Raw genomic sequence first — 26,944 nt, forward strand, 5'->3', positions numbered from 1 at the left:
CTCGAAGCCGCAAGCGGTATATCTTATGTTATAGTACATGTATATCTTTTATGGCGTTCTTACCCTTAGGTTTTGCTTGAAGAAAGTCTGATCAAGTTTTTTTATTATCAGAAGATAGAAAGATGATACACAGTTTGTAAACTGTATATAAAGTGATCCGAGTGTGCTTGATTTTGTTTTGCAGAAAGGCGGAAGGTACGAGCGCGAGGACAAGTTCCTAAAATACTATCCGCACTATCCAAGTGGCCCGAGTCAAGTATCGCTTGGTGGCGTCGTTTTGACAGGTGCAGCACCCAACTTGAAACTTTACACAAGTGGCTCTAATTGGAACTGCGCGTACTTTGGAAGGCTTCGAAAAGATGATTCTTTTTTTATGAATCTTTCTTTCTGAAAATTTGTTATGTAAACAAAATTACATCCATTCGCATCTTCTGAAATCGCATCTTGAAAAAGCCATGAATGTGCGCGGAATTTTAACACAATTCATCTGACAATTGTTTGGTGGTGTCGCTGGTGCAAAAAGAATGATTCACTAGCACCGACATTCCTTAGATGACAAAGGTGCTACTAATGCGCCAGAATTAAGATCGATCGCTTGGTTTTCTGAAGCCAGTGGTTTGCAATTTCATGCCGATTTAGGTAGTAAGATAATATGTTTTGAGGAAAAAGGTACGAGTCAATTCCAAAATCGGAGAATTTTATGAAGCAAGAAAAACGCGATTTTTAGGAGAAATTACAGCTCAAAATTCTTAAACTGATAATTACTCAAGAAAACCGAGAAGAAGAAAAAGGCCGCAAGTTTATTCTAGTCATTATCGCCGCTAATGATTTTCGGCAGTATATTCAGAGTATACTAATCCCTTTGAAGCGGATGGCACTATCTTTCTGCACTAAGTGCTGTTTAAACTTATCTCCGTTTAGGCGGCGGCGCAGCGGAAATAAACACATCTGAAGGCACTTTGCTGGAATCACAACCAACACAAACCATTCCTGCCGATTTCCCCTTCCTCTTTTCTAGCGCGTCGATTTCCGACATCCACCTGCCGCAAAATAAGCAACAATGACAGCTCATTTCCGAAATGGCGAAACATTTTTTATCGCTAATTGAGGAACAACAAAATTTGAAGAATTCATGACTCATGAGTAGAGCAACGGAATCGAGAAGCCGCTTGCGGCTTCGAGTCGAAACAAAATCTAGCCGCGCGAGGCGCGGCTTTTTACAAATTTTCGCTCGAAGCCGCAAGCGGCTATTTGTCTTTTTGATTTTACTTTTGTGCTGCATTTAATGCGACTGATAACAAGTTTCAAGTTCTACTAAGACCTCTTATTCATGAGCCGTTCTATCTCCTTGGCGACATACTCGGACCCAGGTGGAGACAATAGCCGACACGAGTAGGTACACAAAGATGCCGGGATTACAACGCTCATGACAATTGTATATGTTTTTATGTGATCCTACGCAAAAAGCGAAGGAGCGAATTTTATTTTCAAAAAATGATGAAAAGGAAAAGAAGCGAAATTATACAATTGTATAATCGAATTTCTGCCGTTGTGTTGGAATTTTACAAAAGGAACGAAATATAAATTATGAACAGGATTTTTGAAATTTTGAACAAAAATAGAAACAAGCTGATTTTGAAATAAGACTTAGCTGGTAGCTGTTGTGGGCTGGGGCTGACTGACTGTCGGAGAAACTGTTGCGACAGGCGGTGCGGGAGGCGAAATTGGGAGCAGACTTCCAGCGCTGGTTGAAGCTGGTGGAGGCGGAGGAGGAGCCAGGTTTGCTGCAGAGTTGGGAACAGAGTGGTTGATCAGCGGCAGAAAACTCGGCTGCATCGCGGCTGACGAAGTGGGAGTAACTTGGTTGTAAGCTGCGAGCTGCGAAGTTTGGTTGATTTGAGAGGGGTCCATTCCCGGCACCATCGTTGCTAAAAATGTGTCTATTAGCGAGGATGTCTAGGAATAGAATAGGAATCGGATGATGATAATGTATGTGGAGGATAATTGATATTATTTTATTCAGGAGACTAGGAATAGACTTTTCTCTCAAAGAATTAAAAAGTGCCTAATTACACCAAACAAAGCTTGATGAAAGATATATTTCGAATATCGTGTACGTGTTTCTCACAGTACATAAGTTGGATAACTAATTGCGTTTATCGTATTCGCGAGCGGGAATACAAATAGTGAGCGACGAACGTTGTTAAAAAGAGCAAGTTTTATTGTGGTGTCTCTGAGTAAAAAGTAGAGTTGTGTGTGTGTGAACTGTGTCAGTGAGAAATAAGATCGTTTATATATGGTTTTCATAAACCGTGGTGAGCTGTTAGATCGTGGTGAGTGACTTTTTCGTGAGTCGTGAGTTGATCCTAGTCCGTGGTGAACTGTGCTTTCGCGGTTGGCGGCGGAGCGTTCGCGCGTGGTGAAATGCGCTTCGCGAGTCGTGAATAGCGCTTCGCGGGTCGTGAACTGCGCGCGGCGCGGCGCGGTGAACTCAAGTGGCGGATGACTAATGAGAAACACTACATAATTCCTCCTCCATTTATTTTTAGATCGTTTGTCTTTCTGGTAGAGGAATGTCCTGTGTTTGTGAGTCCAAGATTTCATCAAGGATGTTTTGTCCATAAGCAGTAATTGTGGCGAAAGGATCGTTTTGGTTGACGAGAGAGTCAACGAGCGGCTGTTGAGCTGGGCCGACCGGAACATCATTTACTTCTTCGATGAACTGTATTTCTGAATGAGCCGAGGTGTTTGTTCGTGAGTCTCTCAACCCAAGGTGCTTCAGGTGTTCGTGAATTATGAAGGTGACCTCAGATTTCAGAATTCGTAGATCGGAAATTTCGATATTTTCAAGTCTTCTCCAAACAGACCTTTGTTTTGCCCATTTCCTTGCATATTCGGAGACAATTGAATTTCTTGTTTCCGGATTTGCTCCTTGGGCAGTAAGTATTAGGCATTTGCAGGAAAAGATAAGGAGACACTTCAGGTTACTGTCGATCGTGCTGAGATTGAGCGATTTTTGAGTCAAGATTTGGAACCAATTTGTCTTTTCCTTGATAGATACTTCGATTTCTTCGAGAAGCTCTCTGATTACTAGAGTTTTCTCACAGTCGATTTCTTCCACAATTGGTATTTTTATTCCCATGACAAAATTGAGCGCGAATTGTTGGTATCTTCGTTTTATGCAGCATCTCTGAAGGTGGAAAATATCTGTTTCAAGGTTAGTCGGCATTTCTCTTCTGCTTAGCAATTTACATGATAGAAACACTTTTTCTTTTAATTACTTCCGGACTTCTCTTTTTGCCACTTGAAACACGGATAAGTGTGATCGTAGGAACTGTGACTAGCGTGGTTGATCTGTTGAGCTTCTAACTCTTCTTGTAAACTCATTTTTCGATTTGGCTTGTTTCAGTCGGTGCATTTCCATTTTCACGTTGGGGGAACAGGGATGTGACGACGGGTCCCTTTTGTCCTGGCGCGGGAGATTTCGAGTGTTGCAGCGCGCAGGGATGTTTTTTTCTGTTTGAACAGCCATTTTCATCGATTTGGATTCTCGACTGCGAGCTCGAGCAGGAGCTTTTTTGAAAAACCAAGTGAGCAATTGAACATTTGCGAGCAAACGAGCAGTTTACATTTCTTCTCTTCCCCCTTTTAGAACAAGGAGATTCGCATCGTTCCATTTGAGCTGGGAGAATGCGGCAAGAACATATTTTCGAATAAGGTGATTGGCAACTGCACACATTGCCAACATCTGCGGAAGTGCGGCGCAAGGTTAGGAATAGCGGTGCAAGTAGAGGGCGCCGATTACTTGAACATAATCAATTTTATGCGGTCGTAAATCCACAGTGGCCTGTATAAACTTTCACGGCGATTGAACGGAACTTGACTCTCTCTCTCTCTCTTTACGAGTGTGCATCATATCGCTAAAGTTGTGATCATTGTATTTGAGCATCGTTCGAACGGCAAACAGGGCTTTTATACTTCATTATTCGAGTTTCTATTGAGCAATTCATGAGTTGAACATCTCATCTTATTGTTATTGTCTAGAGCGAAGACGATCTTTCCATATTGAATCCTTCTTATCCTTTTGATTGATCAGCAGTCGATCATTGACTGTACTAGGAGGGTCTTCTGAGCAAGGATTGTGAGCTGGAGCTTCTTCATCTTTCAGAGCAGATTTACTTGATTTAGCTTGTTTTGGATCTTGAACTTCAGTGTGTTTTGAACAAGGAGCTGATTTTTAAGCTTGAACTTTTTCTGGTTTGAAGTCGTTTTGAGGCTTGTCACTGCAGATCACTTGCGTTTCATCGTCCTCAGTTTTGACTTTGAGCGGTCGGATCAGACTAATATTTCTACGGTACTCTTTTCTGGTGAGCGGGCACTTCAGAATGTAGCTGTCTTTTGAAAGCCTTCTATGAACTTTGAACGGTCCAGACCAGGACAATCCAAGTTTTCCAGAGTAAGGATCAGGTTTCCAACAGAGAACATTACTTCCAATTGGTAAAACCGGACAGTTGTTCTTGTCACGTTTTAACAATGACTGGTATCGTTGGACTTGGAAGTTAAGCAGAGCAGGATGTAACTTCTTGAAATATGAATTTAACCCTCTAATGAATGGCTGGATATTTTCTGTGATCGGCTCTTTGAGCGAATAAGGAACATGAAATTGTCTTCCGTACACAACTTCATTACTTGATAAACCATCCAAGGAGCCTTTTGGAGTGTTGTTCAAAAAGTACTGTACCAATGGCCAGTAGTCGGACCAAGTGCGATTAGTGGCGAGTTGGTTCTTGAGCTTCTGGTGGATCTCTCGATGGATTCGTTCGCACTTTCCATTTGACTTACTGTAATATGCGCTTGTTGTACTTCGGCGTATTTCAAATCGGTCAAGTATGGCTGTTGTTTTTGGGCCAAACTCTTTGCCATTATCGGAAATACAGTTTTCGGAGATTCCGTGCCTCAGTATTATTCGAAGTAGAGCTTTAGATACGAGATTGTCGGACTTGTTTGAAAGTGGTTCTCCATCAAGGTAGCCACTTAGACTATCAACGACAGTGAGCAAATATCGTTTTCCAGCTTGATCTGGTCGTCCGTAGTCCACAAGGTCAATATGGACCTTTTCAAAAGGGAGTTGAGCAAATTGGCGATCCTTTATGAGCGAAGGTCTCATTTGTTTGAACGGCTTGAGTCGAATGCATGTTTCACAGGAGCTTGTGATCGCGCGAACTTTCTGTTGTATGTTGTTTATAAAGAATTTTCGTAGCATCTGCAGGAGCTGTTGACTTCCGGCATGAGCTGTCAGGGAGTGCAGATAAGAGATAAATTCATCAGCAACAGCGCTTGGAAGAACCAATCTGTTATTTGAATAAAGAACATCATTTTTGAGCATAAGTCTTTTCGGTGACTTGTTCAGCTTCGCTTTCACTCGAAGATTTCTTGTAACTGAGCATGCGTCTTGAGCAGTTGCCATTTCCTCTGCTGTAAATGATCGGTTTTCGAACGAGAAGATAACATCACTTTTTGTTAACGTTGACAATGCAAAGATTGTATCATCAACGTCGAAGAAGTTTTCGGAGTCTCTCTCAAGGTCAGAACTTTTTGACTTTGGTAAACGGCTGAAGAAATCTGCAGAGGCCATTTCAGGACTTGATCCGCTTTTGTGAATGATCGTGAAGTTAAAAGCGAGGAGGTAATTATGTACATTACATAATTTTATGTCCAATTTCTGTTTTCGTGATTCCCAAAATAGAAAGAGCAATGATTTATGGTCAACATAACAATCGAATTCGCAGTTGATCAGGTAGTACTCAAAAAATTGGATTCCCCAGCAGAGAGCGAAGAGTTCCTTGATTCTCATTGGTCGCTTAAGGTCGGGACCCGTAAGAGCTTTGCTGAAGTATCCAAGGGGTGCGAATCGATCGTTTTGAACTTGATAAAGTGTTCCTCCGACTGCGTATCCAGATGAGTCGGTAACAAGGACGAGTTTGCATCCGGGTTTGAAGTGCGCGAGAGTCGGCTCTTTCAGGAGTTCACTTTTTACTGTATCAAAAGCTTTCTGGTGGATGTCGGACCACTCGTATTTCGCTTTTGCTGATGTCAGACGATAGAGCGGGGACAGGATTTCACTTCCGTGTTTGATGAATTTAACATTAAAGTTAACCATGCCCAAATATCTCTTCAGTTCAGCTTTGTCTGTCGGTGGTTCCATCTTTTCAATCGCTTCAAGATGTTTTCGGAGCGGTTTGATACCATCAGAAGTGATTCTGTGACCAAGAAAATCTAATTCTGTACTGGCGAGCTTACACTTTGCGGCATTCAGGACTAGCCCATGTTCGTAGCAGGTTTTAAAGACAAATTCTAGTGCTTGCAGATGGTTTTCCCAATTATTGTCAATCACGATCAAATCGTCCAAATAAAGCAGAATAGAGTCATGTTCCATCAGCTTGTTCATGATTCTAGAAAAACAGGCTGGGGCATTGCATGATCCATAGAGCATCCGGTTAGCTTGGTAATGTCGGTTGTCGTAACTGAAGGCCATCTTGTGGGCATCAGCTTCATGAATGAGCACTTGCCAATATCCACGAAAGAAATCGACTGAACTAATGTAGCATTCTTTACCAGTGAGTTTCTTTCCAATGGACGTAAAAACACTTTGCATACTCGGCAATGGAAAGCGATCTTTCACCAACAGCTCATTGATCATTCGCGCATCCAAGGAAACTCTAATTGAATCATCGTTTTTACGTAGTATAATGAGCGGAATATTAAACGCTGATTGTGTTTCTTGAATGACAGTGAGCTGCTTCCAGTTTTCCATCTGATAACTGACTTTTGGAACTAGGTGTATTGGAATTTTCCGAGGTGGTTGGTGTGCCGATTTCGTTTCGTCATACAGTGGGAGCGAATATCTGAAACCAAAGAGTCGACCAAGATCGTTTGTGTCCATGTTGAAGGAGAGTCGCCATTTGTGAGTTAAAGTTTCGAGCTGTTTCTTCTGTGTTGGATCAGCTGAGCCATAAGATCCAATTTGGGGAACAAAGTTTATTTGATAAGCTTTTTCCGATCGTAGTTTTACGAATTTTTCGTACTCTTCTTTTTCACGACCAGTCTCTTTATCAATTTCGATCAAACCAGTTAGGAACATATCAGAGGAATTTGGATCAATTGTTGGAATAACCTTATTTTTGAGCGTAATTGAGTTTTCTTCGATTGTTATTCCTTTAAGGATATCCATCCCCAAGATGATCGGGCAAGATAAGTTTTGAACGATGAGCGGGTCCAACTTCAATTTAAGTGGCGAGGAGCTGGTTTCAAATTTGGCGTCGATTGGAGAGCTGAGCGTTTTCACATTGACGATTTCTGAGTTCGCACACTTGAGCTTTATTGAAGATGGGATTTGTTTGTTAATAGTAGACGGAAGGAGATCTAGGACGTCTGAGCGTAAACATGTCCTACTTGCGCCACTATCGATAAGGCAGGGAAATTTTAGTCCGTTGAGCTGAATGTTGACGAATTTAAGGGAGGCCGGTGCGAAAAGAGCACTTTCGCAAGTTTCAATGACTTTTGATAGTCATGCCTCTTTCTTGATGATCTTCTCGACTTCTTCTGGGACTGTTTCTGAATGGAGGTATTTGCATTTTTCGCCAAATCGGCATCGACCATTTCGAACAAAGGCGATGCAGTGTCCTTGGAGCTTGTCAGTAGGGATTCTCGGTCGTGTTTTCCGTTTTTTCTTTTTCACAGGTTCTTTGGCAGAAGCGACTATTTCTTTCAGCTGAGAGCAGAGCTGCGCCATTTCAGATTCTTTTCCATTATTTGAGCATTCAGCGGCGAAGATGTTTTCTCGTTTGTAGAAGCTACGTTCTAGTTCCATGGCACGTTGAGCGATATTTTGAAGATTGAGCAGAGATTTTTCTCGTCGTAGCAATTCGGCAAGTCGCGGATCCTGGCATTCGATAAATCGGTCACAAATAATTGACTCATCTGCAGCGTCAAGTACCAGCTTTCCGTATCCCTTTTTGAAGTATGCTTGAAGCTTCGTTACTGCCATTTGCTGAGTCTCTTGGCCTCTCTGGAACGAAGTGTAGAGATATTTAAAGTGTTCTTTATCTTTGCCGAGAACTTGGATGAGCTTTGTTTTGAAACTTTCCCAGTTCTTCTTCTCTTCTTCTGTAATGGCTTCAATCAAAGAGGTTCCACTTTCTTCCATAAGAATTTGAGATAGAGCGACGCTTATAAGATCTGCATCTGAAATTTTCGAGCATTTTCCATAGAGTTCCATGTTGACGATCCAATTTTCAACTGGTAGTTGCGAGTCGAACTTCGGGGTTTTCATTTTTATTTGTCCAAAGGGCTTTGATCGATCCGGTGATGCTTCCTTCTTCTTCTGAGCAGGATCTGGTTTAGGAGCATTTTCGGTTTTTGGAGCAGAACCAGCTGGTTTAGAGTCAGAGTTTGGTGGTTGGAACTTTGTTTCCTTCTTTTCAGACTCCTCAATTCGAGCAAGAATTGAGTTCAGGTTATCCACAACAACGATTTCGTTGATTTTAGCTATATCAATTTTATGATCCGCCCGGGCAGTCTTCTGAACTGCTTCTTGAATGTTGTTCACATCGAAATCGGGATCATATTCGAGCTTTTGGCCCGTTTTTCGAAAGAAATATTTCTTATCCATAGTATCGAATAAGTCAGGCTGAATATCGAGCAGATTCAGGACACATCCAGACTTGTCGAATCGAGGAATAGGGAGTGGATATTTTCGCCTCGGACTTTTGTCATAGATAAGCATAATTTCTTTCGCAGTCAAATCGACTACGAACTTATAATAAAGTTCTCCCATGACACCGTTAAAATGGGTAAATTGGGTAACCTGTAGTACCTCGAGTCAGTTCTTTGACAACCACGGTCTGAAGAGCGTCAGGATAATTTCAGCAGCAATTCTCTGTCTCTAGCTGGATTGTAGTTCCGTTTTCTTCAGTCACCAAAATATGTACGTGTTTCTCACAGTACATAAGTTGGATAACTAATTGCGTTTATCGTATTCGCGAGCGGGAATACAAATAGTGAGCGACGAACGTTGTTAAAAAGAGCAAGTTTTATTGTGGTGTCTCTGAGTAAAAAGTAGAGTTGTGTGTGTGTGAACTGTGTCAGTGAGAAATAAGATCGTTTATATATGGTTTTCATAAACCGTGGTGAGCTGTTAGATCGTGGTGAGTGACTTTTTCGTGAGTCGTGAGTTGATCCTAGTCCGTGGTGAACTGTGCTTTCGCGGTTGGCGGCGGAGCGTTCGCGCGTGGTGAAATGCGCTTCGCGAGTCGTGAATAGCGCTTCGCGGGTCGTGAACTGCGCGCGGCGCGGCGCGGTGAACTCAAGTGGCGGATGACTAATGAGAAACACTACAATCGGAAATAATATTCCTTCAAGTGGAACGCATATCTTGGGCTAACTTAGAACGATTTCACTAGTCACACAAAGAGAGGCCTTTTTATTCAAGTAGTTAATAAAAACATGATCATAGTCGGTCTTTTCGCTGACCCGTGCAGTATATAGCCCTTGAAATTAATGTGGGGAACAAACGCCGCCGCCCTTGAGGAAGAGGGTTAAGGTAACCCGGCCAGGTGCCGGTCCTCGAGCACGTGATCCCCTACGCCTTCCCGTTGCCAAAACTAATTCCGCTTTCTGCTTTCCTTGTGATCAGGAAAAGTACCTGCTACAATGGCGGCGCTGCCCTTTGATCGCGATCCGAGTGCTAGAATAAGGATCAGCCGGGATAAAAAATGGGCGAAATGCAGGGTAAACAAGGGGGATTTGAATGAAAACCAGCTATGGCTCAGCGCGCAGCATGATAAGAACTCATTTTTTTTGAACAATTGGATATCGACATTTTTGGGTTCAAGAAAGTCAAAAAAAAAATTGAATTTTCTGGTCTTGATTGCCGAGAAAAAATGACAATCTTGGGCTGTTTTACCGAAATTTTGTCAACAATCTTGAAGACCAAAATGTCGATTTTCTAGTACCGGTAGACAATGTACAGGCTTTTTGGACAAAAAACGAATGCAGGAGGAAAAGTGTCTTATTGAATCACAGCTCAGGGTCGGCAAGATGATAAGCAGTATTTACGCAAACAACGATAAAGAGGAAATTTACTGCTTGAGCGAGCAGCGAATAAAGCTCGGAGGAGGCATTTTGCGCGGCGGAATGTATTCAGTCAGCTGCGCCAAGACACATAATTCGCACCTGATAGCTGGAGCCAGCACCGCCACTAACACCAACATCGCCAAATACTCGCTGGTGCAAGTTGCCAGTAGCTAGTTCTAGCGCTGCTCTCCCAAGAAGCATCGCACTTTGTCGCGCCCAGCTGGTGAGGGCAACGTCTCTCAGCCAAGAGCTCATTAGGGAACAAGCACTTATAGAATTTTATCGTGCAAAGAACCTTTATAAGAGCATTAAGAGCAACTTAGCGCGAGCTAGGGGAAGATAAAGTTTATCGGGGTCAGAATTCAACAATTTTATTTTAGAATTTTGAATTGAAAAAAATATTCAATTCTTTTGAAATAAATTTCATTCATGATTTTCCGAGACCATTGATTTGATCAAAGAAACAGTAAAACGATAAATTATAATAAAAAGTTCATGTGAAAAAAGCGCCATCGTGCGGTATTCTAGCGGCTAATTAAAGATATTTGAATTTTTTCTCAAGAAGAAATGTGCGTCAATAGAGATCAATTATTCCAGATAATTAAAAGCAAATGTGCTAAGCCAAAGAATTAACGTAGAAAATTCACTTTAATTATCTGATTATTCAATTAGAATATTTTATTCTGAATATAACATGTGGTAATATCCATCTTGAACCGCTCTAAACTCAACAAGAAAAATGTCTGCAACAACTGAAAGTCTGTACAAAAGGCAACTTTCTACACTGTAGAATCTACAGTGATTTGATGAGCACACTATTAGTGACCGCTTTAGACAGCTTTCAGCTGCTTTGGCCTTCGTCAGTCCAAATAACACTTGCCGCGGCCAAATATGCCCCTGTCGGAGCAAATCACGACATGCTGTCCAGCTCCATGTCACTTTACTTTTTTCGCCCATTATTATCGACGAGTAAACAGTTCCTAAATGGTCTCCCAGTTTTTGACCTTTGCCCAGGAAAAAGCGAAACAACACAGGTTTTCTAAAGGTTAATCTTGTCCAGATAGTAATTACATATGCTGTCTGGTCGACACTTTTTCGTGCTCAACACGTGGATTTTGACAAATAGAAAATTTAGCAGATGTGTTTGTTGGGCCTATAAAATGGACTTAACCAATTTATGGAAGTGAATTTTTGGATAACCAATAAGATTGCTGTATTTGGCCTACCGGCCAATCAAAACCCTGATCCATAAAATCACTTCTATAAACTGATTCAGCCCCATAAAATCTAGATTTACAGTCTAAGCTCGCTAACCTGTCTCAAAAACCTGAGTCAGGGTCTTAAAGAGGGGTAGAACCAATTTTCGGAACAGATTTTTATGGAAAGGGTTTTGATTGGCCGGTAGGCCAAATACAGCAATCTTATTGGTAATCCGAAAATTCACTTCCAAAAATTGGTTTAGTCCTAAAAGACTTCTGTATCAAAGAAATAGAAAAAAAATTATGGTCTCTATTCTGACAATAAATTACTTTCACAAATGACCATTAAACAAGTGAGAAAAAAAGCGCACGAAAGTCATCATCTTCGACTCCAGCTGAAAGGTGCGCTCGAGTCTTCAACAAGATCAGGCGCGTGTGATTTCTTTTTTCGAAAATCCTTCATCATTAACCATTTAGCGATCAGGTGGCGGCGGGGCGTATTACTTGATCCTTGGCTAAGGTACCCGGATAAGCCCCCCCGAGAAGGCATTTTTGCGAAGTTGAAGGGTGTGAGGTGCTCTCACTTCTGAGCTCGCTCAACGAGGCCTGGATCAGAGCAGTGAAAAGAGGATTGGCAGATTCAGAAGAGGCAAAAAACATCTGCCGCTTCTTAGTAGCTCCAGGTGCTAATAGCACTCATGAAATCGGAATTTTAAACCATTCAGAAAAGAGCCGGTATCATATACATTCACGTATAAAAAAGAATATGAGCACTTGATGGAGAGGCATTATTATACGGTCTAAATTATACTTTAATTTAATCGTTTACAACTTTGAGGTGCGAAAAAGGATCAAAGTGTATGAAATAAAATAAGAAACAAAATGAACTTTGTCAATAAACATTTCTGAAAGTGAAATAATAGAGAATTATTGCGATTGTAAAAGCTGAAAATTATGTTGTAAAGAATAAACCTTAGTAGATATTTTATTTCGTAAATAAAAATCATTCTTTATCACATTTCCTTGCACACTTTTTTAAATTTTCAATTTCTCATCTTTCATACACCAATTTAAGCCTTAATAATTCCAAGGGCTTAGCGTTAACGTTAGTCTGTTATTGTTTTCATAAGGGAGAGCAGCTGAAAGCTGGACAAGGTCACTTGAATCGAGAAACGCAAGAAAAAAAACGCACCCTCATTTTATTTCGACCCTTCCCGGCGCCAAAACATTCTCAAATTCAACATTTGCACTGCCATATGTTCTCAAGTGCAGAAAGATGGTCCTCGCCTTGCTATTTTTAATTAATTTGAATCGGGAAAAAAATCGAGCAACTTTTACTAACCATCATTATAAAGCTCTTGTTCTGGAAGAAGATAATCGTTTAGCCTCTTAACTTTTTTGAAACTGTATCTTTGAAAATATTAAAAAAAACACCACACATAGAAATTCGAACAAACATTCGAGGGTTAGGATTCCGGTTAGGGTTAAGAGTAAGGGACCCTAATCGGCCATTAGTAATGGCTAACCCTAACTTAGGGTGGCAAACTCTTCAATCTGCGCAGATTTTTGACCAATTATGGAGCAAATTCTACCTGGCTATCAAAAACTGACATATTTTTCCGTGAATTTAATAAGTACAGACAGCGTCTAATAGACAGTAAGCGAGAAGAATGTACAGTGAATGATTAGCCAGGTAGATTTTTTAGTAAGAATATCATTTTTAATCTGATTATTTATCCGAGAAAGGGAGCAACATCGACGAAGGGCGGGTTAATGCTAACATCGTGCATTCCTCTTTGTTGCATCAAGTACTCACCTCGCAGTTGAACTTCGAGTTGAGCGATCACTTGCACCGCTTGCTGAAGAATCACCAGTTTCGTCTGTGGCTTGTCCGTTTTCAAGTGCGCCTGGCAGATGCGGCCGAGGTCTTTGAATGCTTCGTTGATGTCTTTTACGCGCAGTCGTTCCCTGGCGTTGTTCGCCAATCTACTGAAATATTCATGTAAGAAAAGTGTCTGTAAAAAGAAAGTACTGTAGAATGAGTTGTTCTCTCCAAATTAAAAGTAGATTACAAATAATTTTTAGCTTTTTTTCGAGCAAAATTTTTGTCCTTCAAAAGGTCGATTTTAAGCCAATCAGAAACCTTCAATTTGGATTTCTACCAATCAGCGACCAAGTTAACATTTACCCTTTTATTTTATATTTAAAACTATCAAAAAAAATATTTTTCCATAAAAATTCTCGATTTTAGATTTACCTTCTCTCTCGCTCCCTTCGTTCTCGTTCTTCGGGTGACAATGAAAGATCCTCTTCACTGTGTGACTTTTGACTCGGCGACAAAAGGGGGAGTCTGTTCTTCCCTTCTGCTTTTGGCGAAATATCTTTGGGCTCATGTTTGATCATTCCCTGGGCGGCTGGATTGTGAAGCAATCCGTTCATTCCACGTGCGAAAATATCGGGATTCATCTAAACCAGCTCGAATTAGTCAAAAGTTATAGCGCAATTATCGCAGCGCCTTTTCCAGCTGCGTTAAAAGGCGCTTATGCAAATCTTTCTAGCGTTACATGGGTTTAAACATTGTTAATTCCTCGAAAAAGAAGGTGCCATAACGCCGCTGCTGATAAGAAAGCTCAATACTTTTATCGCGGCTGCTAGAACGTGTGGGTAGAATGGCATGCGGCTGACTAATTTTTTAGACACAATGGATTCAAAAATTAAGAATTTTTTTTTAATAATTTATTAAATATTTTAACAATTTATTTATATTCAGTAAATAAAATAATTTATTAATAATTTAAGAAATTAATGATTTCAATAAATTAAATAATTTAATTAATTATTATTTTATTAAATTATTTAATTTATTTATTTATTAATAATTAATCATTATTTTAAATTATACACTAATTATGCGATAAATTCTTTATAAATTCAATTATTTCGACTGGGAAAAGAGAGAACACTTACCGGACAAGTAGGACCAGCCAAGGCTGCGTATCCATTCCAACCAGGGTAGTTTCCAGAGTTCATGAGTCCTGACATTTCCTATAAAAATTGGTAAATAAATCGTCATAACAACGTCAAAATCAGGTGTTCTTACGATCGCTTTACTCCAGAATTAAGGGTATAACAACCGAAAATTCCGAAAATCAAGTTCAAACTTACTGGTAAATCAGGATGCGGTCCCAAGGGCCAGCCCATCGGTCGCCCCATCGCATCAGCAGGCGGTTGGTACATCCCCTGGACAGGAAAGTTAACAGCTTGGTTAGACAAATTCGCGAAAAAATCGCCGAATGAATTTGGATTGACCATTTGATTAAGCGATCCCGAATCAGATAGTGGATTTTCAGACTCTTGAGAGTCAGTTTCCATTTTGAAAATTTCGTTTTCAGCGACTGTGGGTGGAAATTGAAAATATGGCTTGTTACTTCCGCGAGAATTGGGAAAGCCTGAGGAGCTGGGCGTGCTTGACGATTCGCTCATTTTTTTTTCGGTCGTTAAAATAACCCGTATCGTCGAGAAAGAAAATTTGTTGGAAGGGTCAATGAGGACTTTCATTTTTATACATGATAATTTTATATACTGCGGCCTCATTCACGCGATCCGCCATCTGGTGGAGCTAAAGAAAATACCAAAGGAGGACTAGCGCCCTTCAGAAGATTGTCCTGACGTTCTGTTCTGCGAAGAACACGTGAGCCAATTGTGCTAAGCAAACATGGAGAAGCTCAAGTAGAAAACCATGACCTTTGAATTGATTAAAATTAATCTACGAATCTGGGCTAATTATAACTTTCAAGGGAGAAGGGAATGACTTTCCCACGTTTACTTTTTTTCTTTCGAAAATCAGCAATATCTTAGTGTTATGACTCATCAGGGAGATTCAGAGGAATTCCCGATCTTTCGTCCATTCAAGCCTTATGTAAATCAAATTGACTTGATCTTGACTAATGAAAATTTTTAAAAATTTTTCTATTCTCAATGAGAATTTCTCAGAAAACGACAACGAAGATAATTCCACTGTTCATTCTGCTCCAAGACTATAAATAAACCTTAGTTGAAGTCGAATTAGTCCCACGTTTCTTGATATATAATAAGAGACAAATTGTCTTTAATATAATATTGAATAAGAGACATCGCTGTCTCCATCATAATTTGTCCTAAACAGCCAGATGCTCATTAAGTCGTCTGAGACGATTCGTGTCATCATTGAGGACTCCTCATGACGAGATCTGATATTCTTCTAACAGCAAAGCCAACTCATTTGACCCCCAGTACACGATCTTACGCTCGAAAAAGAGACAAACAACTCACTTACATTTCTAACATCGAGCGCGTCCGGCCAGTTGCTAGCTGCGACCGCTGCGGAGGAATAGGCCCAGTCTACACCCGGCGGGTTCATCTTTCCATCCTCGTTTTTCGTTTCTCTTTCTCCCTTTTTTCCAGTGATTGACGTTGATTGGTGCTTTTTTTCTCTGAACAGGTGGCGCACTTGGCTTGTCTCCTGTTAAATGCTGCGTCCAGCTCAAGCTGTTTTTCAAGTGGTCGGGGCGGGGCGGGGGCTGGAAAACTACCGGACCGCGCTACCTCGGTCCTTATTCAAGAAGAGGCCAAGAGCTTGGTCCCTGCGGCGGCCGATTCGTCATTCTTTAGCCGCGGCTTACCGAGTCACTATTGCACGGCAGCGACACCTTGGGGCAGTCAGACTGACGCCAGGCAAAGCCACAAAGCAAATTTAACACTACTGACTACACCAGGCAAAGAAGCACCACACCAACAGCACCAAAATGGCCTCCTCTCTGGAAACTCAACACCACCAAGGCCCCCAACAAGTCCACCTAACATTCTAACCCTGTGACTAGATAATCAACCGAGAAAATGATGATTTGGCGGAATTCGCGCGAACTCCGAATCTGGTGTTGATTTTCAAAGGGCGCGCAAGAAACAGCCCGTGTTCGGATCGCGCCAAGCTGAAAGACAAATCTGCTTGGCAGTACACTACTTTTGTATGCTGAGCAAATAAAACTCGTAAAAAGCACTAGACTTTGGAAAATAATAAAATCGCTTTGAATTTCCTATCAGTGCTCATTACTCTTTTTCGGAGGAAACGCACAAGATGTTCAGTAACTTAATTTCATTTTGCTCGGGATCAAACCTTGCCCCCAAATGTTTGGAGTTTCCAACAGACACCTTTACTCTCAGTTAAGAAATTCTCTTTCAATGCTCTATTTCGCATCTTTTTAATAACTTGTGGGCTGTGTCTGTCTAGGCCACCATCTTTAAGATAATATCAAAAGTTACCTTCTCCCAACCCACGTGTGTTCATTTCTATTACTATAAAAGGTAAACTCCTACTTCAAGAACTTACCCAGAAATTTTTAAAATTGACGATTTTGACCACAATCAGATCAAAGAATAATACAAAGAAGGATGATAATTGATAAAGTATGAAGTGAATTTTGAGAATTTTTTATCAAAAATAACTTTTTATAACTGATAATATTATCAATCATAAATACATTATATCGTATATAAAAGACACCGTTTCTTAGATCATTCATTCGGAATGAAAAAGTATGAAATGCTCACTAAAATATTATTAAAAAAATGATACGATTCATAAAAGCACTGCATCATACCGTCCGTTATTGAACAAGAAAAACATTATTCGGCATCGAGCTATTGAAGTCGATGCATTATTCGTTTGAGCATATGCTACTGAGTGCCAAATCGTGTGTATAATTTAAAAAGAAGAGATGGGGAGAGAAAAGGGATGAATTAAACATTTCGCAAATGATCATCTCGCTCAGCACATATGCTTCACTATTTAAAGTTACCTTTTTTCACCCTCTTCTCGATCTTTTTTTCTCTAGAATTTTCAGATATCTTCCTAGGATTGACGGCTAATCATTTATCGTCCAAATTAAGGATTGACAATTAAACTCGCGAAAATCGTCGTAAACAACGTCAACAACTCAATGAATCGCTCATTCAATGAATAATAAATCATTCATCACGTGATTCCAACTTTTTATTACAGTAACATCATAACAGTGTCATTAAATATTGCTCCCCATGATGTTGTCAGGAATGTCTCGCAGACTGTCCGTTTTCTGCCTTGACAATGATGAAGACGGACCAGTGGCTTTTAATGATTTTTCAAAGACCGAATTAAGGGTATAACCTTCGATCTCCCCAACTTGAGGCTTGCTCCCAACTCTGAATCTGTAAGAGCTAGAAATAATCATAAGGGGTCTAGACGTAGATCTATGCTCAAACAGTCGTTTTTTAATCATTCCTGTAACTCTTCTTCGCAGAACCTCTCGGAAAGCGCTGAGAAAGAATCGTTTCTGCTCTCGCTGAAGAAAATCAACTCACTTTTTGAATACGGATACACGTGATCCTTTAAGATATGTGATATAAACATATCATACATTTGACCCGGAACCTCTTTAATGAACTTAAAGGGAAACTCACCAGAGGAATAGAGTTTATAGTTTCCACCGCGAGATTGAAGCACCAATGTGGTTTCCGGTTTATTTCCGCCAACGCCATCAGAAAGTGAAGATCCGAAACCTTGAGTTGCTGCTTCTGGTCTTTGAGAACTTCACTGTTTCTCGGATAAATTCAAGGAAAGGGGAGGACGGGTGCCAGGAAATTTATCAAATTTACGCGGCGGCCACATAAGACGATTACGCCGCGAGTGGTGCTCCGACTTGGTGGTGGTGTCACTCACTCCACCAGCGATCAGCTGGGCGGTGCGTAATTCAGTTAAAAAGTGTCAAAACTGTTTCAACTAGAGCCAAATATTTTAACGAAGAGGATGATTGATTTGGAAGAAAAAAAATCATCCTTTTTAGGTTTAGAACAACGTCAAAAGTATGATTTATATCCACATAAAAAAATAAAATTAAGGATATACCCGATAAAATTGAACTTTCATAGCGCCTAAATACGAAGTTGGATCATTTTTATTTCAATAGCAATCCTACCTAAAATTGTGCGTAGAATTCAATTCTGGTACTTCTTTAAAAGTTTTCATTTGAATTTTTCTCTCTAGAGCGATTTGAAAACGAACTCTCTCGATTTCTCGACATTTTTACTATAAATCGCTAAAATTGAACCGTGTACTGTATTGTAATGATGCTTAGCTACAAAATTGATGGGATGAAATTCTAAAACTCGATTGAATTTTCATTCTAGTGTTCTCCTCTTTCATTCCCCTGTTTTTCTTTTCTGCGCGTTTTTTTTGCTTGCTACCAATCAGAGCGGTGCGCTCAACCACGCACTTTCTCTCGGAAAAGAGGAGTCGAGTGAGTGAGCACCCAGCGCGCCGCTTTGCAGAGCTTTTACGCGCTGAGTAGCCCTCAATGAAATGGCTCTAGAACCGGTATTCTTCGGAATTTGAGATAAGTAAGCCATCAATATTGTAGATAAAGGTCTGAAGAACTTATCTATCGAAAAAACTCGACCGATTTAGACCAAAAATTTCGAGCAATCGAGAGAGTAAGATTTGAAATCGCTCTAAAGAGAAAAATTCAAATGAAAAATTATAAATAAGTACCAGATTTGAGTTCTACGTGCATTTTAAGGTAGAATTGCTTTGGAAATAAAAACGATCCTACGTCGCATTTCGGCGCTACAAAAGTTCAATTTTATCGGGTATATCCTTAAATTTGATCCATTCTTTCTCATATAAAAATTGCGTAAAGTAATGTTTTATTGTCGATAAATTTTGAAAATAAATATGGCCAATTTACTGTCACTTAGATTGTAAATTACATTTCATCAAACAATTATTTTTCTTTTATCTCTATTTCATAATTTTTAGTGCCACCTTATTATTTAATTATTATCGCTTATGTATCCGAAACCAAATGGGAGGCAGAAAAGCAAATTATACCCTTTTAACAAGCTCAAATTACTTATCCCTTGAAAAATTATTCTTTTTTAGTAAATTTGTTTCTTGATTGAGCCTTTCCTCTTCGCCAAGCGGCGCAGCTAACTGTCCAGCAGAACGGGAGAACGATCAGTGTGAGGAGATTGATGCAGAAGTAAGCAGACAGCAACACTGAAAAGAAGAATCACAAAGAATCTATCTTCGGATGACTTACATGTTCTTTGGCTAACACCAGAAAAGAGCGCCTGAACAGTTTCCTGCACAGCTCCTTCCGCTCCGTCAATTTTATACGCTTCTGGCAAAGGACAACGGAACTCGTGAAGCTGTCTCGTCGGATTCAGATAAATCAGGTACAGCGTTGCATCGATGATGAAAAGCGCAAAGAAACGAAGAATTCGCCGGGCAAAAATCGTCTTCACCATGTCTTGCGAGCGAGCCATTCTCTGGACGAACAATTCGAAATTGGAAAAATTCAGGTCAGTTTTTTGCTCGTGGTAGATTTCCATCAATTCCGAGTTCGTCAATGATCCAGCAGATAATCTTGAAGAATGCTTCTTTTTTTTTTGAGAAAAACTGGTCTTCACCTGTTAGATAAAATTGGAGCGTTGTCGTCGTTGATTCCATCCGAGTCATCACAGGCGGAATTCACCACTTTTGTGCCAGCTCAAAATTAAATTATCCTAAGTAATGTTATTCTAGGATCCTTTTGATGCCGTCCCTGTTCGTGTTTTACCCATTTCAGACGTCTGCAACGTCTTTTCAAGCAGCAAAGTTCTCCCAAACTCTTCAAACGCATCCTCCAGGCAATTTATAAAATAGTCGACGTGAAATGGAACGCGCTCGATTTCCCCCACCCACCAGAATATCTCTACTCCGATGAATACGCAGCATACCATGAGCATGAAGGCTGGGAGATACTGATAATGATCGAGGCTTATCTTGGATGTATCGATGATCTTTCCGTTTCCGTCAATGTCGAAGTGAGCCATGTGAGCCCAGCAGAAGCTTCGACTTTATGGGGCTTTAATTTGAGGCATGTAAAGTTATGACACCCCCCTTTTAGGTGGAAATATAAAGGCCCGTTCATGTATGGAAGGTCCTTTCCAGTGTCCCATGACGAGTTAGATGGTAGATCAGGAATACCCTTTTTAAGAAATTTTATTCATTGGCAAAATTGATCTTATGTTCATGAGCTGAGTTCTCTATTTGGTGGAATCCATCAATCAAATAAATCCATATTACTAGCCAATCATTTAATTTTTTTTAAATTTTATACCTTTATTTGAAGGCCGTCTTTTTATGGGGTATCTACATTTTTGTACATACGTATTATTGCTCATAATTTATGAGATATAAAATGAGTTTATTATCTCAAGTTGAGCCTTCTTCCTCAATACCCTGCCTATACTGAATGTTTCTGGGAGAAAGAGAACGATGAAAAGGAGAATAACAATTGGTGAAAGAACCGTTATCCAACTGACAACTCTGTCGCCTCGGAACTGATACTTTCTCCAGCTTCTCATACTCTTGAATCGGTAAACTTACGATAAATTGCTGATTTTTAGTTTGCGAGAAAGAATTCTGAGCTTGAAAAGCTTTCCTGATGTTTTTTGGCAGTCAGCATTTCTTCATAAGGGAACTAATCTCTTCTTCTGAAAAAGAATATAAAAGTAAAAATACTCGTTAATTGGGCCCTTGACACTCGCGCTAATTCCTTCACATCTGCGCGGACGCGTATTTTATTTTTCGCAAATGCAAGAAAAAAAAAGAGACAATAGGGAGCAGAGTAGTGCCAAGATGGGTCTTTTAGCGTTGTTTATGGGTATCACCTTGTTGAGATTTCCGGTTGCGAAAAATGAGAAAATTCTTTTCGATGGCTTGATGTTTCTGAATTGATGGAAAGCGAAATATTTCATGGTCACATTCAAGCACGTGAAATAATTTAAATTCTCATTAAAAATTTCCATAAAAGAGATGCTTCGTATGGAACTTCATTCTAATTTCTCTATCAAGCGCATCTTCTCCCGAGATTCTCAAACCGTCTAACCACGTTCAACTCATGGAAATCAGCATCTCTTTACCATACTCTCTTTCAGATTCTGACCATGGAAAGCAATTACGTCGATTGAGACAACTGTATTTCCACCACCTGTAATTCTTCAAAATAAAAAGATTCGCTTATTAATTTTTTCAGAACGAGAGGAGGTGAGAAAACAGTGTCAATTTTCGCTGGAAAATTTATTCCGGATAGGACCAATTTGGACGTCGAAAGGATGAGCCGCTATCCACCACCTGCAATTCTTCAATACTCGAAATTTCAACGAAATAGTAAAGAAGAATATTAGATGGCAAATAGGGAATCAACGAGGAGAATCTCTGACATCTCTCTTTTCTGTCGCTTTTTGCAGAAGCAGGTCCACCACCTGCAATTCTTCAATAGCCTTATTTCAGTAGCTTATCGGAGAAAAGACAGGTAGGGCCTATTACTGTCAATTTTCAAAATGGTGTGACCTGTGTAAAATCGGAAATCTCTTGAATCTCTGTTAGAAAAAGTAGCTTTTGGCAAAAATAAATCCACCACCTGCAGTTCTTCAATAAGCGTTTAAATTTCTGTCAACTTATCGAAGCACTGAGGAAGCGGTTTCATAAATGCTCTAGAATTCGAAGCGAGCTCTGTCGACCGAAAAGGTTGAAAGGATTGCTGAATCGATTTTTGATGCTAGAATTCTCCTGCAATGGTGCTTTTATACTGCTAGATTCTAGTGCTGAGTCCCTCGAGCTCCACCTCTGCCGCACAGGTGCACCAAAAAAGTCGGCCATCTGATTGCTTGAGCTCCCATGAAATTGTCACCACGCGGCCGGTAAACGGACGATAAACATCGAATTGCGGTCACGATCTACTCGGATTTGCGCATCAAGCTGGAAACATTCCGAGCCGCTAAGCCTCTGCAAGGAACGCGGCGCAAAGCCGGAAGAAACGCATCAACCTGCTGACAAAACGAAAAATGAAAAGGATGTTTTGAGCACTTTCATTTGTCCGACTTTAGAAAGAAACGGTTTTTTAAGAACGAATTTAGAAAGTGTCTACGGACTGTAAGTAGAAGGATAAGCTTGGGCCGTTCTCAAGAGTTTCACTACATTCTATCATGTCAAAAGAAGATTCTAACTTGAGTTCATAATATTCAAATGTTACTTAGAATTTTGTAAGCATCACATGCGTTGTGGAATATATAAAGCTGGCAAAAGCCTGGCGGATGCTGCTTCCATGCCCAGAAAAATCATCATCTCTTGAGTTAGCTACGAGTAACACTTCCAAAAGAAACGGGGAGTGTTACATCATTAATAACACAACGAAAACTTCTGTACTGCGATTCTGTATTCAACACTGTCCAGTTTGGGAGCAGAGGCGACATTACAATCGTAAAGCGGCAACAGTTAATGATAAATAATTAAAATAAAAGGGCAGAAAATGGAAAATGTCCGCGATGTCATCACGGAGGAAAAATAATAATGACGATACTTATTGAGCTTCAAGGCGGTGCGACTTTTGGTTTTCGGTCTGCTTTAGGGTCAAGAGCTTCGATAGCTCTTACAAAGATACTCCAAATTAAGGGTGTCCCCAACGATCGAGGCCGAGACTGTCTAATTCGGTGACTCAAATTTGGTTCAAATTTTGTTAAAATCATCATTCTATATATTGTATATTTATATATGCATTTGATATAATTATAAAAAATCTGTCTCGATTAATGCAGAGAGAAGTGTTCAAGCAACATAATTCTTCTCGAAATTTGAAATTTGAACGAGTAGATTTCGAGAAAAACGATCTCAAAGTTACCCGAGATTACAGAAGTCGACCTTCTTTGAAGCGGCGGTAGGGGATTAACTGATCAAAATCTACAAAATCGGTTTCGATTAATGCAGAAAGAAGGGTCAAAATAATAATATTCAAATTGATTTTTTATGTGAAAACTACCCGATTAGTAGAATTATTAACTCAAAGTTGATCCTGTTTCAAAAAAATCGTTGGGGACACCCTTAAGGAGAAGACACTTCAAAAGCAATCAATGTCGACCCCTTACCTTTCTGATATGAAAAGGAATAAAGGTGATTCAGAAAGTGTAGGAAGGGTTGAGCTTTAAAATGATAAAAATGCATATAAATAGGTAGTAAGAGGAAGTCCTTAGAGACTAAAATAAAATATCAATAATATTAGTACAAAGCCGAACGAGGTGAATTTTGAGCTGGAGTGAACGGTAAGAAATAATCTGTCTTCGTTATTCTTTTCCCAATCTTTCCGGGTCGCTAGCTGTTGGATTTTGAGCGAAGTGAACTCCGACGAGGTGGCATGCCCTTAAAAAATCATCAACATTTTTATGCTCCAACAACGTGTAAACAAACAAGCAGCACGGGCAGTTTTATAGCGGATCGCAGAAGAGTGGATTGAGTGGACTTACGGTTGGCAGAATTTTTGAACTATCGGGCAATTGAATGTCGGCGGGTGGGGATTTCGAGGCGGGACAACTCATTTTAGAGCTGGATGGGAGGACGGCTGCACGGTCAGGGACTTTTTGGCTAAAAATTATTGAATAGTAATAAAATTACTTTTGTACATACTCGAAAGCATCGGCATCAGCTTCTTTTGAAAGTCTTCTGAGCTTAGTCTGATTTTTCAGCGGCGATCCGCTTGTGGTTTTTGCATCTATGGGCTTGAAGTTCACCTGCTTCGTGAACATCCTCCAACTGTCCTCCAAAATATCTTGACTGATCACATTTTCCTTCGCTACAAAGCCCCACTGATGTTGGGAGAGAGAAGAGTCCGATGCAGTTACTGACAGGTCTTTATTTGATTGAGTTTCTTTAGTTTGAACAGCTTAAAAATATCATGAATACGTGTTTATTTTCTTTGAAATAATACTGGTACTACTGGAGCTGGAACTGGCGCAACTGGAATTGTTTCTCTTTTTCGAGGATCTTTTCCGCGATCGAGGTTTAGAGGGCGAGAGTTTGTTAGTACGGACATGATCGAGTATCGAGTTGAAAACGACTGTATCGTAGTTAACTTCTCCTGGAATAGAGTTGCGAGGGTTAGAATCATCATCGTCTGAATCCAAGCTGGCTTCTGGGAAAATCTCATCCACTGGCGAACTCGATCTTCGCGGATTCGAAAAGCGGCGCAAGCTGTCGGAAATATCTTCTGAACGAATGTCATTTTTCCGCAACGCCAGGGCCAGCTCGTCCTCCAGATCATCGACCATCCTCGTCTCATATGTAGATGATATTTTAGGATGCTTTCTGGGGGACTCGACCGACTGTGCAGCGGCTGTTTTGGCGAATTCCAGTCGTTTGGGTCGGCCTTTTCTTTTCCTAAAAAGATGATGAGGGCCGCGACCTTCCATAAATAGTATTTTTTGCAGTAGATATGGGGAGTATTTACGTCCACTTACTTTTTCCCCCTTGCACGTGGGGCTGACGGCGTCGCAAAAACATCTGAAGTCGATGGATTCGTTTCATGAGGCAAATGGCTTGGAGACGGTTCAGATGGGCTAAAGATGTACACGTTACCATAACTTTTGACCCATAAGATAGTAACTAGGGAAGACTTTTCCTTGTTCCCTTGTAGAAGAAAAAAGGCGGAATATCCCGTGTGATTCAGCTATAAGCAAGGCTCAAAATGATCACTTACATGTTTCTTTTCTTGACTGGTTTGGGCGTTAGACCCGCTTTTTTATCCCTTCTTGCTTGAAGACGCATTTCTTTTTCAATTTTTCTTTCCTCGTTTCTCCTAATCGCTTCCTCCGTTCGCCTTCGAATATCAGCCCGGCTCATTTCTCCGGCAACAGGAGCGACTCGGGAACGAGATGACGATGGGGTCTCGTGTTCCTTTTCCGAGAAATCGGCGGCGAATTGGGCGGGCTCGATGTCCAACACGGAGATTTGGAGGGTAGTTGGTGGGACGCGAAGATTCACGTTGAGATCTTGTGACTTTTTGAAAAGAAGATTTTTTAAATGGAAATGTTACCTGATAAGGAAGGCACAGTCCATTTCCGTAGCTCAACTCGCGCATCTTGGTCAACAGGATAAAGTGAGGGTGAAGGACGGATTATGCTGAAAAGCGGATTAAAAATGGTTGAAAATCGACCATCTGTCTTGGTGAACTTTCATCATGATACTTACTTTGGTCGTCCCACAAAAGGCCCGTGTCTGTCGCCAGAAAGGACGAGTAGACTCTTAGTCAGCGGATTAACCGCACCTTCAGAGATGCACTGACTATCTTCGAGAATTCTTTGTCTGGCTTTTAATGCTTCTTCCAGACGAGCCTCACGAGATTGGAATTGAGTGATGGTTTCCTTTTTTCGAAACGCAGCTTCAAAATGAATCATTAATCCGAACTTTTAGAAAGTCTTTTACCTTTCCGTTGGCGAGTACGATTATGAGTTGCTGGAAAGTTTTGAAGCGCTTCGTCGAAAGTAGTCGAATTTGAATCCTCATTAAGATTTTCCATTTCGACATCTGGCGTGGCTGGGGGAGATTTAGGAGGACTAGGAGCTCTTTGGCGCGAGTTCTCAAATTCATCAAGGACTTCTGGAAAATCCTCGAGCTCGATGTGATCTTCTTCGACGATCATTTCCGGTGTCTTTGAACTGGCTGGCGAGAAAGAATCGTCTCCATCCGAGTCGGACATCGAATCGATCGTAGGAGAGCCAGCATGGCATCCGGCAAAGTTGAGGATAAATGGGCGGCTGTTGTGATCTTCCGTCGACATTGGTTTCGTATGCGAAGGCTTCATCTGATGTCCTGGGCCATTCTCGAAGCCAGTGTGCAGTTGATGATGAATTTTCTTATACTGAACAAAGTCTTTAAAAACAAGGACAATACTGGTCAGCTCTTCAGTAGAACTCTACTAGTAAGCCTTCTATAATTAAAAAATGACACCGAGTACATTCACCAAAGAACACCAAATAATAAATGCGCGAAAAAATGGAACGGAATGATGTTTTTACTTCTCGGTGCATGGATCGATCTCGAATAGAGCGGACCTCCCCGTTTTTCGAATCTTTCACCACAATAATCGTCTCTTCCGCGGTGGAGCATCCATCTGGCTCATCGTTGCCGCAGTAAATAGTGGCAGTATCGTGGCCTGAATTGTGGCTCCGATGGAAAAAGTCGTGATTAAGGGTAGTTGAAGGAGCAAGTCCGTAGATTTCCGAATCCGATTCCGAAAGATTTCTAACACCGTTCATTTTGGAAGCATTCTATCAAGTAAAAAACTGACTGAAACTGAACTAACATAGGGTTTTCGACAAACAAATAGAACATCGAATAATCCCTCCCCTTCTCCAGAACATCATTGAACACCAAAAGTTCTACTGAAATCAAGGAGGAAAACTTACATTTCAGACTAAAAACGTATTTTTTTCGTAAAACTTTCTCTGATTGATTTACTTAGACAGTACTAAGAAAAGCTCGGCCTTGGTTAAGTGCATTTCGCGAATTTGGCCCCATTCCCATCATAACTTCCCTCAGGCAACGCCGCTACAATATGCAAATAACAATATATAATTATACAAATATAAAGATAAGACTATCGATCAATCAAAACCCTCCTCAAACTGGATTCCCTTTAATACTGTCAAAAAACAGTCAAAAAATGTCTTCAACAAGTCATTTCTCAAAAAAGAACTTTTTAGCTGGCCCTGGGGCAGTATCAATT

The 26,944-nt window shown here is 40.5% G+C and overlaps 3 protein-coding genes across 5 annotated transcripts; all 3 read right to left on the minus strand.

The window, feature by feature from the left end:
* Nucleotides 1–1,444: 1,444 nt before the first annotated feature.
* Nucleotides 1,445–15,952, minus strand: LOC145708911 (transcription factor E2-alpha-like). Of its 2 annotated transcripts, XM_081786615.1 has the most exons (6): nucleotides 15,649–15,952; nucleotides 14,499–14,573; nucleotides 14,301–14,378; nucleotides 13,591–13,799; nucleotides 13,150–13,322; nucleotides 1,445–1,928 (listed from the first exon to the last, which is right to left on the minus strand). In XM_081786615.1, exons 1-6 carry the CDS (start codon nucleotides 15,730–15,732, stop codon nucleotides 1,648–1,650), a joined length of 900 nt encoding a protein of 299 aa, XP_081642741.1. In that variant the 5' UTR covers nucleotides 15,733–15,952; the 3' UTR covers nucleotides 1,445–1,647. The 2 variants fall into 2 exon arrangements, with proteins under 2 accessions (XP_081642741.1, XP_081642736.1); XM_081786610.1 differs by lacking the exon at nucleotides 15,649–15,952 and having other exon boundaries at nucleotides 14,499–14,945.
* A 1,421-nt stretch (nucleotides 15,953–17,373) lies between these two features.
* On the minus strand, nucleotides 17,374–21,351 carry LOC145700022 (uncharacterized). The gene is made up of 6 exons (XM_081777291.1): nucleotides 20,633–21,351; nucleotides 20,507–20,523; nucleotides 19,815–20,374; nucleotides 19,445–19,770; nucleotides 17,808–19,401; nucleotides 17,374–17,689 (listed from the first exon to the last, which is right to left on the minus strand). The coding sequence occupies exons 4-5, from the start codon at nucleotides 19,734–19,736 to the stop codon at nucleotides 19,271–19,273; spliced, it is 423 nt and encodes a 140-aa protein (XP_081633417.1). The 5' UTR covers nucleotides 19,737–19,770; nucleotides 19,815–20,374; nucleotides 20,507–20,523; nucleotides 20,633–21,351; the 3' UTR covers nucleotides 17,374–17,689; nucleotides 17,808–19,270.
* Nucleotides 21,352–22,798: 1,447 nt separating this feature from the next.
* Nucleotides 22,799–26,546, minus strand: LOC145712213 (uncharacterized). Of its 2 annotated transcripts, none has more exons than XM_081789901.1 (10): nucleotides 26,235–26,546; nucleotides 25,642–26,077; nucleotides 25,408–25,597; nucleotides 25,253–25,338; nucleotides 24,917–25,208; nucleotides 24,678–24,776; nucleotides 24,149–24,597; nucleotides 23,848–24,103; nucleotides 23,688–23,805; nucleotides 22,799–23,583 (listed from the first exon to the last, which is right to left on the minus strand). In XM_081789901.1, the coding sequence occupies exons 1-10, from the start codon at nucleotides 26,472–26,474 to the stop codon at nucleotides 23,536–23,538; spliced, it is 2,214 nt and encodes a 737-aa protein (XP_081646027.1). In that variant the 5' UTR covers nucleotides 26,475–26,546; the 3' UTR covers nucleotides 22,799–23,535. The 2 variants fall into 2 exon arrangements, with proteins under 2 accessions (XP_081646027.1, XP_081646035.1); XM_081789909.1 differs by having other exon boundaries at nucleotides 26,271–26,541.
* Between the last annotated feature and the right edge of the window lie 398 nt (nucleotides 26,547–26,944).

Source organism: Oikopleura dioica, chromosome 1 (assembly GCF_907165135.1).
Source record: "Oikopleura dioica chromosome 1, OKI2018_I68_1.0, whole genome shotgun sequence".
Classification (NCBI taxonomy): Eukaryota; Metazoa; Chordata; class Appendicularia; order Copelata; family Oikopleuridae; genus Oikopleura; species Oikopleura dioica.

Coding starts and splice junctions, on each gene's coding strand:
- LOC145708911 (XM_081786610.1), bottom strand. CDS start 14,927: ATGAGGCCGCAGTATATAAAATTATCATGTATAAAAATGAAAGTCCTC. Junction 13,800..14,300: donor TGGCTGGTCCTACTTGTCCG/GTAAGTGTTCTC, acceptor GAGCTGGTTTAG/ATGAATCCCGATATTTTCGC. Junction 13,323..13,590: donor CGAAGGGAGCGAGAGAGAAG/GTAAATCTAAAA, acceptor TGAATATTTCAG/TAGATTGGCGAACAACGCCA.
- LOC145700022 (XM_081777291.1), bottom strand. CDS start 19,736: ATGGAAATCTACCACGAGCAAAAAACTGACCTGAATTTTTCCAATTTC. Junction 19,402..19,444: donor TGGTGTTAGCCAAAGAACAT/GTAAGTCATCCG, acceptor TCTTCTTTTCAG/TGTTGCTGTCTGCTTACTTC.
- LOC145712213 (XM_081789901.1), bottom strand. CDS start 26,474: ATGAACGGTGTTAGAAATCTTTCGGAATCGGATTCGGAAATCTACGGA. Junction 24,777..24,916: donor CCAGTCAAGAAAAGAAACAT/GTAAGTGATCAT, acceptor GTACATCTTTAG/CCCATCTGAACCGTCTCCAA. Junction 23,584..23,687: donor GTTCAAAAATTCTGCCAACC/GTAAGTCCACTC, acceptor TGATTTTTTAAG/GGCATGCCACCTCGTCGGAG.